We start from the raw sequence: 12,797 nt of genomic DNA on the forward strand, positions 1-12,797 counted from the left end.
TACAAATTCATTAAAAAGTGATATTTCTGCGATTTCCTTCTCTGTCTATTGTTTCATCGTAATTTATTCCATTCTGTATTAATGCTTAATGAAAGCACACACAAAATAAGTTTCTCTCTCAGTAACCCATTATATAGCGCTTATCCATTTGCAGCTCCAATGTTCCAATTGTAATGTGTTGAAAGCTTTTATTTTTCAAAATCACCTTAGACTTTACAATTAATTGTTTTATTAACTCAATTTGAATTATACTTTAGATTTAGAACTGAAATTGGAATAGAAGATCTGACCAATCACAGACATAATCACTACTACTAACTTGAGTGAGCACAGAACTCAAAGGGATATCTGGAGTCTGAGAAAAAGTATCAAAGTGCCGATGATTTTGATTTTGCAGGACACTCATGTCTCTGCCATAGATTGCTCAATACTGCAACAACTGTTAATGCTGTAATCATTTGTGTTAATCCAAGATTCTGGGAATAATGTTAAAGACTGCAATTTGTCCAGTTTTGATGAATAGATTAAATATGTATTGTGATCAACAAGCATGTAACACACATAGGACAAATTCCCAGTGATGCATAAAAATGAGATCAGACATAACCAGAACTAACCACAATATAAGCACAATACAGATTGTTCATACCAGACAAATAACTCTGATGTATTGAAGGAAATTTAAATGCAAAACTTGCAACAAAAAAAAATTCCGCTTAAATATGCAGTCTATAGCAATACCTATACATAATTCCATTCATAGGAACAGACTGTTGTGCTGTGTCTTTATGTATGTAAAGTTGAAGCTACGATCTGAATCTGTTTCATTCAAAATAAGGTATATGTGTATATGAGGCTGGAGTCAGCTAAGGGATAAACACATTTCTTCAAATTTTCCCACTCAGGAAAGCTTTTAATGCAAAGCAAACCCCTATTTAACAAAACCCAACTAATAAGCGCAGGTTCAGCTCTCGGTAAATTTGGGGTAATGCAGGCAAACTAAGTCCTTGGCAACATTATCTTTATAATGTTTTTTGCATCTGCCCGCTTTTATCTTCTCAGGAGGAAGTCCTCACTGTTGAATACGTCACCTCCAACTCCTCCACCTCTTTCTGTACGACACAACAAGAGGTTCAAATCACATTAACTCAAAATCATTTCATTACACTTACAGTAGATTGTCAAATAGGCTCCACAGACGCTATTAAAAAAAAGACATGTGACCAGCAGAGGGCAGTCTGCACACAGACGGTGAAGAGACCCTAATTTCCTGATTTAATCACACTGCCTGAGTGTATGTTGCATGTGTCGCATGAGACATTTGTGGCTGTGGGGCCAAAAGCCACAGGCCTCATCCACATACAAACATTTACACTGTTTGGCCTCTGAGAGTTGCCAAATAAGCGACTAACAGAACAAAAATACACAACATGTGACACACCTGTTTTTTAGGAATGGCGTTGTTGTGCTCTGTGTGGCTCAGGGTGACATAGGTCAGGCTGTCATCTGGATCACCCTGACAACAACACAGTGGTTTGGCATGTGAAGACATTGTGTAAGTATTCATCATATAGGTATATTAATATTTTCACCAAGATATCTTTACAGACATTGCATATTTCCTGCAAAAGCTTGAACAGAAAAGCAGGTATTATATTATCGTGTTCATAAATGTACCTTACTCACAGAGGAATGGGCTGTTTTCTGAGGACCTGTAACCAAGGGTTCAGTGTGAGACATCAGTCTGCAAATATCATATGATAACATTGTACAATATATATTCTAATTCATACTATGGCCACAGGAAAACAAAAAGGGTTGGGATTGGTTGCAAGTTGTTTGTTGGGATACCTTTTCACCAAGGTAAGTTTTAAAGGGGTATTTCACTCAAAATCAAGTAGTTACTCATCACCTCTACTTCTTTATTGGTGAAGAAATGTGCACTTATTCTTCCATTATTCCAACTATACTAACTATATCATATGAGGATTTGGAACTTTACTAACTTTCTGTCACTTTGACTTTGTTTCTGCATTTGATGAGTACAGATAGGATGACCAATATCACAATCCCACCGACAGCTGCAGCAATGTAGATGGGCATGGCATCCAGAGGGGAATCTGTAGAGAAGAGCCAGCAACCCGATTTGTTCCAAAAAAGCATCAAAAAGTGTCTGACACCTCCAATGGCTTGTTTTGTTTGCATTTACCTGGGTAGACAGATGTGTAGTCAGCATCTACCTTCACCTCACCAAGCTCAATCACCTGGCAGTGATACGTCCTCTTCATGCCACGCTGAGGATTTACAATCAAAGTGGAAATACAGTTCTTCTGTCCCACAGATGTGTATCCGTCATCTCCATCACGCAGTTCTGCCTCCTCAGCCACCCAATGGATTTGACATGGATCGACGAGCTCCTTGTATCTACTCAGAGAGCAATTTAATGTGACTCTGCCGTCAGGATCTGGTGGAGATGGAGAGACTGACAAGAAACAGGTGGTATTAGCAGCCAATCAAACACTAAAGACATAAATAACTTCACTTACAGACTCTTCTATTTTATCTCGTTTCACTTTTTAATCTAAAATTTGAAGTACTAGCTTTGAGCTTTTGTAGACATTACACTTACTAGTCAGAATATTCAGGTAGGTGTCCACAAGGGGGTTGGTTTGACCACAGCTATAGAGACCAGCATCTCCAGCACTGACGTCACTAATGAGCAGAGCGCAGTCATCCTCCAGATTCAACCTGTCTGCACGTGATGTGCTGCTCACAACCCCGTTCGCGATTTCTGTTGCGGTGTGTGCGCGATTTCTGTTGTAAAGCCATTGAATAGTGGAGCAGTCTGCGTGTCCTTTACAGGGCAGCACAGCATCTCCTCCATGTCTGAAGTACACATTGGTTGTTTCTCCGCTGATGTATGCTGAGAGAAAAATAACAATAATAATACCGAAAAATGCCGTGACAGGAGATTGTTGTTCCTGTTTTTACCGGATGTGCATCTACTATTAGACTGTTCAACGTGGTTCAAATGTATTACGATCATTCAGATGGGTTAAACAAAAAAGGAAACACAGTGCTGGAATGAGATTGTGTGGAATTAACATTGTGGGTTGACAGAAAGATGATTGTAAGGCATCTTTACTAAGCTCAGTGTATATTTCAGACTATTTAACATGTCACACATCAACACAGTCTTTTAGATTTGAAAATAAAGACTTTACCTTCAACACGAAGCAGAAAGAACAGCCAGACAGGCGTGGTGTAAATCATTTCTTCACTCTTTACAGGAAGGTGATGCTGAAATGCCCTGCACTGAGAAATAAGGATCACAAACACCCCTCACACAGTATTTATCTTAGAAAAAGGGAAGTTACACAGCTAACATGACATCAGTATCTCGGTCCTAACCTGAAATCTTTCGCTGGTTATGCGCAATTCTGAGCAACTTCTCCCCGCCCACACGGCATCACCCGTCATGTCTGGCTCACTCTAATACTGTTTTATGCTCTTAGAAGTACACACAAAACAGAGAAGAATGATGATGAGCGTAGTTCAGACTTTATACTTTACGCCACTATCATCCTCTTTACGATGCAGTGACATACAAAACACACAACCTGAGTCTCAAGTTAATCAGACAAAAAGTTATGGCCATTAATCTGACTCATTGAAAAGTGCATGAAGAGTAAAATGACTTTATTGTTATTTTACTCACAGTGGTTTGATTTACAGTATGTACAATTCACCGTGTTCTCAGTTCATTCATGACAAGGTTTTTTTTTTTAGAACAAATCAGTGTGATGATTGAATATGAGTGAAGGTCCAACAGTAGTGTCAAAGGTTCATCAAATGAAGAGATTGTTTTTAGATTTGTTTTGCGTCGAGGCAAACCTGTGGTTAAGAATTACATTTGAACCTTTTGAATTTGAATTGCACTTGGCAGCAGTCATAAAACATGTACAGATTTCACATCATCATCATCACATAGAGAAATGTCGTGGAACACAGTCATTCCTGTCAGTACTGTTTTCATGCACACACACACGTGACAATGGCTCATAGGTTGTAACTCGCAAGACAAATTCTCAAGTGTTTTGCATAAATAACTCCAACATAGTTCAGTAATGCCAGTTAAAAAATGATTAGGAAACTTCTACAAACAAACATCATGTTATCTCTTCAACACAGGCCAAGGCAGCAATGTTTGAAAACATTTAGAAGGTTTTGAAACAATAAATATGCGCAGCTTTTTCTTTCAGAGGGAGGCGATGGAGAAGCTCGGCACAATCAAAAATGCCTCGGTTGGCTAGAAGATTGTTCAATTATATAGGAGGCAGAATTCATTTCCTAAACATAAGGTACAATGTTACAACAATACGGTGATGCAGTGGTTAGTACTTGTGCCTAACAGGAGGTTGTGGCTACGAGACCAGGGCCTTTCTGTGTGGAGTTTGCATGTTCTCCCCGTGTCTGCGTGGGTTCTCTCCGCCTTCCTCCCACAGTCCAAAGAAATGCAGGTTAATTCAGTGACTCCAAATTGTCCGTGACGGTGAGAGTGAGTGCTGTTTGTGTGTCTATGTGTGCCCCTGCGACGGACTGGCGACCTGTCCAGGGTGTATCCCCGCCCGGGTTTGACTCCAGCAACCCCACAACCTACTATTGGATAAGCAGTGATAGAAAATGGATGGATGGATGGATTACAACAATACATGACAGGCCTCCATTCAGATCGATCACTTTCTTAGGCATCATAGTGGTGACGATGTGTTTGATGTTGTCACATGCTGAATAGTGCTGCTATGGCCAACATGTAAAGTGTAAAAACATGTTATGGTGTCGTCAGTGTAACTGTAAACACCTGTGTGTGAAGTGCCAGCTCAGAAATGTGGACCTTTTGTTACCGATTCAATCCTTCAAACAATAAATAAAAAAACTAAGCGATATGAAATAACTAACTCCATACAAAGTGAAGTACAACGACAGAAAGAAATCGACAGCTGGACTCGGAACACATGAACACATCTGCATCCGTCTGAGGAATCAAAAAACGAAACAAAACCTATTGTGCTTTAGTCCAGACTCCTCGTAAAGACGCCAGGTGCAGCAAACATTATTATCTTGCCGACAACAGTGACTGTAGCTGCAGTAGCCTTTACGGAGAATTACTATGGGCAGGAGTCGACGTTGAAAACATTTGAAATTGTGCATTCCAGGAAAAAGCTTTCACGTTGTGCACATGTTCATCCTTTTGCAGTCTATTCGCCATTTGACATTCGGTTTGGTCCGTAGTGGAGCGAAAGAAAACAGCAGTGCAGCTGTGTCGGGCCGATCCACAGGTGGCTGCTTTCCTTCCTGCATCACTCTCAAGTCTATTGCCACATAAATGTCACAATATACTAGAATGGATTTCATTCAAGCCAGAATCAAATTTCATTAAACAAATCTCAGACATCTCTCTTTCTATATGCAAGTAGCACCATTCAACACACACACACACACTGAGTAACAAAAAAAGCCCTTAGTTTCCCCAACTACAGCTCGCTAATGACATCATCTCTATGCTTGCTCAAGTGGAGGGAAGCAACACTTCAGATTTTGCCCCCAAACATATCAGGGGTAGGAAAGCGTGTTCTCGAACTGGACGGCAGTTTCACAGCGTCAAAACTTCCTAAAATTTAAGTTATGATTGAGATTAAACAAACTAAAACCACTGAAATGATCCAGATTGCTTTGCTGGAACACATCAGCTGTAAGTGCTTTGTTGTCTTTCCTTTCTCACGCTTACAGACCTCACAGTGACTTTCATAGTCACATTGTCCACTCTGTGTGAAAAAGCTTTGACGATGGTGTCTGCGCTTCTTCATCAGTAGTCGCACGTTTGATGATGACGGTCTGCAGAGGATTTACATTATCCTCCGTTGCCGGTTGATCAACATGCGTTTGGATCTTGACTCAATCTTGGTTTGTTTGGTGTTAAGACTGAAGTCTTGCTTGAACACACCGTCCATTGACTCCTATTATGAATAGCAATGACAAATGAAATGGCTAAACCTTAGAACACAACGGGAAATAGAGACGTATCAAAACAGAGGAGGAGTGCCAGAACAGACTACACTGAGTTGAGAGAATGTTACGTTCATAATCGCGCTTGGATTCCTGAAATGATCAGCGCCGGGGGTTGAAGAAAAGAATAACAATATTAACAATTACAGTAGCTTTCTCGATTTGTAGCTTTGTAGCTTTGTAGCTTTGTAGCTGTTACATGAAAGATGAAAGCACAATTCAAGTAAACTCAGGAAATGTCAGCCCTGTGCAGAAGCCAGTATCTAGGCATCGAGGCTCCAAACCTGGATTTGCAGACGCTAACCAAATCAGGCGCACCGCACCGCACCGCACCGCACCGCACCTACGACACAAAAGGTGAGGCGGAGCTTCTACTGCATGTTGTTGCTTGGATACGTCTATCCAATGTGACCTTTCCAGGATGCAACCCAGACATAACTCCGGATGTGGAGGTGCCTGGAGGGTTGAAGGTGCTCAAAAAAACTCGAGGGGAGAGATGATCTACCCCGACCGTTGGCTTGTGGGTCGCCTCGTCGGGGTAGAGTCCACCGGATTGTGGCTGTGCTCGATTAACACTCGGCTCGCACGAAGAGAGTCCAGCTTTATAAATATTGGTGACCTTGGACGTGGCGATAAAAAAACAAAACAAGTGCACCTTTGGTTTCTTCCCAGACTCTGAAGCCAGTATCTTGTCCCAGAGGCGGCAGGGGGTGAGGCCATCTGCTGTCCAGAGACTTTGGCCGAGTTACAGGGAGGTTTCGCGGGAGAAACTAAACGACGGCTCCAGCCTGACTTCGTTGGACAAATTCTTTGTTGGGCTCTCCTCGGGACACTTGGTGGGAAGCTGAAAGAAAGAAAGAAAGAAAGAAAGAAAGAAAGAAAGAAAGAAAGAAAGAAAGAAAGAAAGAAAGAAAGAAAACATGTCAATCCAGAGCAGTTTCTGAAACAGACAAGAGCACATGGCCCACTCCTCCTCTGAGTCTATCTTTAACTTAAACGTAATTATTGCGCCTCCTTCAGACTGTCTGGTGAAATGCATCATGGGACCAGGCCTGTAAAAGTTCCACACCTGATGTCAAAGATGAAAACTACTTGACTGGGGAAGAGGAGCAGATGCATTTGATGACTTGCTTTCTCTGACGCACATAGTTGCGCTGATTCAAGAGGTCAGAATCAGATTTAGTGCTCCTGGCTTGTTGAAGTGCTGGCGGCACTCAGAAATCATTACTGACAATCAGCTGGAGGCTAGACGAGAGGGATGTTTACAGGCTTGTGTGTTCAGGGAGCAATTTGTAAAGCGCAAAGCCAGGAACCAAACAAAAGGAGAACCTCCAGGCTGAAAGAGAACTCTGTTAGCAGAATGTAGGGAACGGTTCAAGAATGTGTCTCATCTTAAGGTCGCTTCACTGGGCGCCCAGAAAGAATGCTGTCATCACTGTGGGGGCTCGCCACAGGGAAACAGCGAGGGAAAAGGGGGAAACGTGAAGGGCTGATGCCGAGAGGCCAGAGGGGAGAGGCTGGGGTGCATTTGATTAAATTGTTCCAAGCATGGCAAGGGCGCAGCAAAATCTGTGGCTCCAGGCTCATAAAGTATTTCTGTCAGTTTCAATTTTGCCTTTTAAAAAATAAGCTTGGTAGAGCGTCGGTAGAGCTTTATACTGAGCTCTACTGTACGGATGCAGTGTGTGAAAGCTGCGGGGGGGAACAGTACGTACTGCCTGCAGCCGGCTGCTCTCTGCTCCCATGTTGACGTTGTGTCTTTTCAGTTCTGACTTGATTAGGGCTGAAAAAGGGAAAGACAAGTATCAGCTGTGATTCTGACAGTTAGTTTGAATACAAAGGGACACACAAACACAAACACACACACACAAACGGGTCTTACCAGTGAGTATTATCCCGAGGAAGATCCAAACGCAGAGGAAGAGGTTTCCAACCCGTGGCTTGTAAACTGTGGTCAGTTTGCCTTGGATCAGAGTGAAAATGATCCCAAATATCTGCACACACACAGAGACACACATGCAAATTACATACAGGTGCCAAAAATAGAACAAATGACAACAAACAAAATTGGTGGAACAAAAACATTCCCCTTCCCCTTCTTTCCGTCTACTCTCGACCCGTCAGATTTCCATACTAATGCAGGCCCCTTTGTGATACCTGAGCAAAAGCGTTGAGGAGTCCAGAGGAGGTTCCTTCAGACTCCGGGTAGGTGATCTCCACTCCAAACTCAAAGCCCAGAGGCAGGTAACCTGTCATGAAAAACCTGAGAAGAATACCAAGAGTTAAATAAATAAAAACATGTAAAAAAAACAGGAAATGTAACGTAAACTTCTACTAAGTAATGTTTCTGGCAAGTCTGGAGGCGACAGGAGGAACGGTGCTGATTGTAGTAACGTCCTTTTCATTGTATTTATTTATGTTTTAGGTTCAAACACCCACGCCTGCTACAGGTGTGTTTACCCAAACAACACCAGACAGTGGGGACTTATACACAGGTCAGGTTTCCCCGCTGCTACTCTGCACGTGGCTTTGTTGTCTTAGCACCAGACAGGTCGCATGCTTAAAGAGACAGCAGCACAAGTCTGCGTTGTTGCGTTACTCGTTATCGAGGTAACATATGACGGAGGCAACACACCAAACAGAGTTGTGTTATAGTCCTTTATGGAGCCGCTGACATGACCGCACATTGTTTTTACGATGTGACATGTGATGAGTTCCACATACAGTATGAACCCCACGCCTCCCCTCCTCACACTGGGCTCTCAAGGTCAAACTGGGGTCACAATGACATGCGGGGTTCCTTCAATGCACCCTGGCAAAGACTGAATAAGCCTCTGGAGCACTTCTCTGTACACGTTCATCCCTTTTTGCTATATCGATGCATTTACATTATTTTCCAATTAAAGCCGGTCTCATACCCGAGGACTCCAGCAGTGAAGAATACTACTAAGATGTTCTCCTGGTCCAGGGTGAAAGTGAAGATGATCATCCCCAGAAATGACAGAGTGTACACGATCAGCGTGGTCATCCTGTAACAGAGCAAACGGAAACATCAGAGGCTGAAAGCTGTGACATGGGAGGAGAAGGTTTAACTTAAACATATTTGTATTCTGTCTTCAGGGGTCATATCAATGCTGGAGTGGAAATTCAGTTTGCCTGCCGTGACGCACTTGTATGTCTTGGTGTGGTCCAGCCACAGGCCGCAGAGGATGGAGCCGACCATGCCGGCGACGACCAGAGTCAAACCAATTCTCCCAGCGTTCAATTCCTGATTCTGAGGAAAGGAGGGGAAAGGAGATGAAGGTGAGAGCAGGTGATCTCTGTGGGAACACGCAGCAGACAGGACGCTTGTACTCTTTTCAACAGAGCAGAAACACAGACATCCACCTTATAGATGGACTATAAGCTGGTCACATGCTCGCTAAGTGTGTGTGTGTGTGTGTGTGTGTGGTGGGGGCGTTCAAGGGTTTATGGTGGGAAAGAGCCGTTAAGTCATCTGACATTACTGCTGAGGATGACTAAGAGTTATTTAAGTTCATACAAAGGTGAGCATCCCTCAGTCTGTGTGTGTGTGTGTGTGTGTGTGTGTGTGTGTGTGTGTGTGTGTGTGTGCGTTGGCGTTCAGTGTTTAAGAAAGCTAAAAAAAAAAAAATGTGAGTGTCAGCCTTCCCATCAGTCACTTTGAGTGTGTGTGTGTGTGTGTGTGTGTGTGTGTGTGTGTGTGTGTGTGTGTGTGTCTGTGCCATGTGTGGGAGAGAGGCAGGACGACAAAAATGTTTTGACTGCGAATGAGTACGAATTATCCATTGTTTTCATTCTGTGTGTGAGAGACTGTGTGTGGGTTATGCAAGGACACAGGCATGCGTGACAGCAGCTAATGAACTGAGCCTGACGGACAATGAATCTTATCAAAGCCGTCCAACCCTCGGTCCATCTCTTTGAAGTCTCACTCTCTCCCCCTGTCTCTCTCTCTCAAACTCATTGACTCATTATTATTTTTGCTTCCTGTGTGAGATTAATGAGAAATGCAGCCACTGTGTATGCTTTACTTCATAGCAGGCCATGATCATCTGGTTGAGGAGTGTGGAGACGGAGTAGAAGGAGCCTGTCATTATACCTGCAGACAGACAGCAAAAAGAAACCATCACACTTCATATGGAGTTTGGCTTCCGGGACAAATGGATGTCTCGTGAAAGTTAAAGACATTCAGGCTTTTCCTGTTTTCTTTATGCTGTTGGGGAATTGGCTTCTAACGCCCACAAAACCATTTGAAAAAATGGGTTACCAGTAGGTTGAACAGGTCAGGGCTCAATATACAGCCAATGTGTCAATGATATTATTATTACAATCTTAATAACTAACTTTTTGCAGTTACTCTTCACTTTTATTAAAAACAGAAACACAAATTACAAGACACAAAATCTGCTGACCCTACATGTTTCAAGTTGTCAGTTGCTTATATCGATGTTATGACTACTGTTGTACTCATTGTAAAGTACTTAAGAAGTCCTTACCGTAACTAATGAGAAGAAGGATGAAGGCTTTGTTCTTCATCAGGTTGATGATGGATTGTTTGTACGAGTAATCATCAGGAGGAGAGTCTGGTAGTACAGCCTGGGCCTGACTGGGAGGGAGGGGAGGTCGGTCCTTTATGACTGTGACACACACACACATACACACAAACACAGAATGTAGCTGCTTTATTAGCAAAAAGACACCTCAACTAAAACTTAACCACCATTGAACATATGTGTTTGTCCAGTTTGAACTCTAGCAGCCCACAGTGATTACACACTTACCTGTATACTTGACGTGTGTGTGTTTAATTGTGTGTATAGTATATTTTTTGTGATGTGTACCTAGAACAGTGAGGAAGAAGAGGCCTGTCGACACAGCAGCTGTACCGTAGAACATGATGCTGATGTTGCGACCTGTCAGTCCAATGTCATCAGGTGTGTTGGGAATCAAAACTGGGGGTAACAGGAAACCTATGGCTGTGCCCAACTATGAGAGAAAGAGAAAGAGAGAGGGAGAGGGAGAGAGAGGTTACTTGTATTCCACTCTGAAACATTAACATTGTCATTCTGTTTTCATTCATGTCTTCCATTAATTTTGAGCTCATTTTAAGTTTTCTTCCTGTAGTTCGTTGCCTCTCTTTTAGCAAGTCTCCTTTTCTATTCTATTCTGCTCTATTCTATTCCTCATTCAAATATCAACCAGCTGACACACACACACACACACACACACACACACACACACACACACACACACACACACACACACACACACACACACACACAAACAAACAAACACTGACCTGGTTCCCCAGCACCGCTGTGGCGCACGCCGTAGAAACCTCCCGTGGTCCAAACCACACCGAGGCGATGCGGGACGGTAAGCCGAGGATGAACACCTGCGCCACGGAGCAAATTACCTGAGCAGTGACGGTGACGCCAAACAGCTCGGGGCTCACACTGGTGCACTTCAGCCAGGCGCCTGCGCAGTTGAGGCCGGCGCCCAGCAGGGCCGTCAACCGCAGACCCTTCCAGTCCAATAGCCAAGTGGCCGGAAAGATGAGCGGCACGTAGGCGACCATGTAGACGATGGAGAGCCAGTCCACCTTGTCGTTGGTCACGCCGTAATACTGGGTGAACACGTTGGTGATTATGCTGTACTGGATCCACTGGAACGCGTTCACCAGCGAGTACAGGCTGAAAACGGCCAGAACGGCGAACCGGCGCCGGTACAGTTTCGTCTCCAGCAGTTTGCTCGCTGCCCCGTCGGTCACTCCGCCTCCTCCGTTGGGCAGCATCGCCTCTCTTTCATCCGGCGGCCCTGCTTCTTGCTCTTTCTCCTCCTCCGGCGCGGATCGGGCGATGTCGGAGTTCCGCGCCGCCCCCTCGTCTGCTGAGTGCTCGGCCCGCGCGGCAGCTCCTCCATCCGGCTCGGGCGTCCTCTTGTCGGCCGTGATGTCGCCAGGTGCGCCGTGGTCCGCGCGCAGGTGCTCCTGCACGAGCTCAGCGGCAACCATGGCGCCTCTCTTCCTCTTAAGACACGCGAAACTAAAACTGGGAACAACAGATATTTTCACATTAGAATATAACTACTAAAAATAAAATAAAAATACATTACAAAATACGTGATGTGTTGTGATGCGATGTCGTTTCACTGTCAAAATAAATTGAATTACTCACTTATCGCGTTTAATTGCGTGTGTGTAAGACTGTATCCTCCGTGCATCTGCCGGCTTCCCCGGACATGCCGCCTATCGGCTGCTTTTGAGCGTCTCTGTCTCTCTCCCTCCCCCTCTTCCTCTCTTTCTCTTCCGATGGTGAAATTAACCAATCACAGAACAGGATAAAGATGCGTTGTAGTATCCCGTAATGCTGCGCGTGTGTAATGGTAACCATGTGGAAACTGTTACAATGAATGCACACGCTTTATCTAATCAGACCTATAAATACATTGCAAAATCTAGAGCATAGATAAACATTCAAATGAAAATACTATTAAACTATTCATTGAAATCACTATTTTCAGCGAAATGACAGATTCATCCATAGGCATGTCCTGTTGCCCATTTGCTCTAGTAATTAGTGGTCCATATGTTCAGGTCATTATCTGCTCTAATCCTAATCGTTGGTTGACACCGTGGGTCACCACTGCAGCCAGATACTGTATGTAGGTGGATCATAGATTCACACCATTATTTGGCAAATTAGGAGAGCAAA

General features: G+C 43.7%; 2 protein-coding genes across 3 annotated transcripts; both read right to left on the reverse strand.

The window, feature by feature from the left end:
• Positions 1–34: 34 nt before the first annotated feature.
• On the reverse strand, positions 35–3,412 carry LOC143004184 (uncharacterized). 2 transcript variants are annotated; one of them, XM_076155098.1, is made up of 7 exons: positions 3,225–3,412; positions 2,630–2,923; positions 2,210–2,482; positions 2,007–2,120; positions 1,687–1,712; positions 1,442–1,516; positions 35–1,112 (listed from the first exon to the last, which is right to left on the reverse strand). In XM_076155098.1, exons 1-7 carry the CDS (start codon positions 3,271–3,273, stop codon positions 1,059–1,061), a joined length of 885 nt encoding a protein of 294 aa, XP_076011213.1. In that variant the 5' UTR covers positions 3,274–3,412; the 3' UTR covers positions 35–1,058. The 2 variants fall into 2 exon arrangements, with proteins under 2 accessions (XP_076011213.1, XP_076011212.1); XM_076155097.1 differs by having other exon boundaries at positions 1,678–1,712.
• Positions 3,413–4,076: 664 nt separating this feature from the next.
• flvcr1 (FLVCR choline and heme transporter 1) lies at positions 4,077–12,331 on the reverse strand. Its single transcript, XM_076154985.1, has 11 exons — positions 12,261–12,331; positions 11,384–12,134; positions 10,926–11,070; positions 10,581–10,721; positions 10,116–10,183; positions 9,237–9,340; positions 8,985–9,095; positions 8,224–8,329; positions 7,949–8,060; positions 7,782–7,849; positions 4,077–6,910 (listed from the first exon to the last, which is right to left on the reverse strand). Exons 2-11 carry the CDS (start codon positions 12,095–12,097, stop codon positions 6,812–6,814), a joined length of 1,668 nt encoding a protein of 555 aa, XP_076011100.1. The 5' UTR covers positions 12,098–12,134; positions 12,261–12,331; the 3' UTR covers positions 4,077–6,811.
• Between the last annotated feature and the right edge of the window lie 466 nt (positions 12,332–12,797).

The sequence above is a fragment of the Genypterus blacodes genome, unplaced genomic scaffold (genome assembly GCF_046128005.1).
Source record: "Genypterus blacodes isolate CSIRO-AG114 ecotype Tasmania unplaced genomic scaffold, CSIRO-AGI_Gbla_v1 ptg000064l_1, whole genome shotgun sequence".
Lineage (NCBI taxonomy): Eukaryota > Metazoa > Chordata > Actinopteri > Ophidiiformes > Ophidiidae > Genypterus > Genypterus blacodes.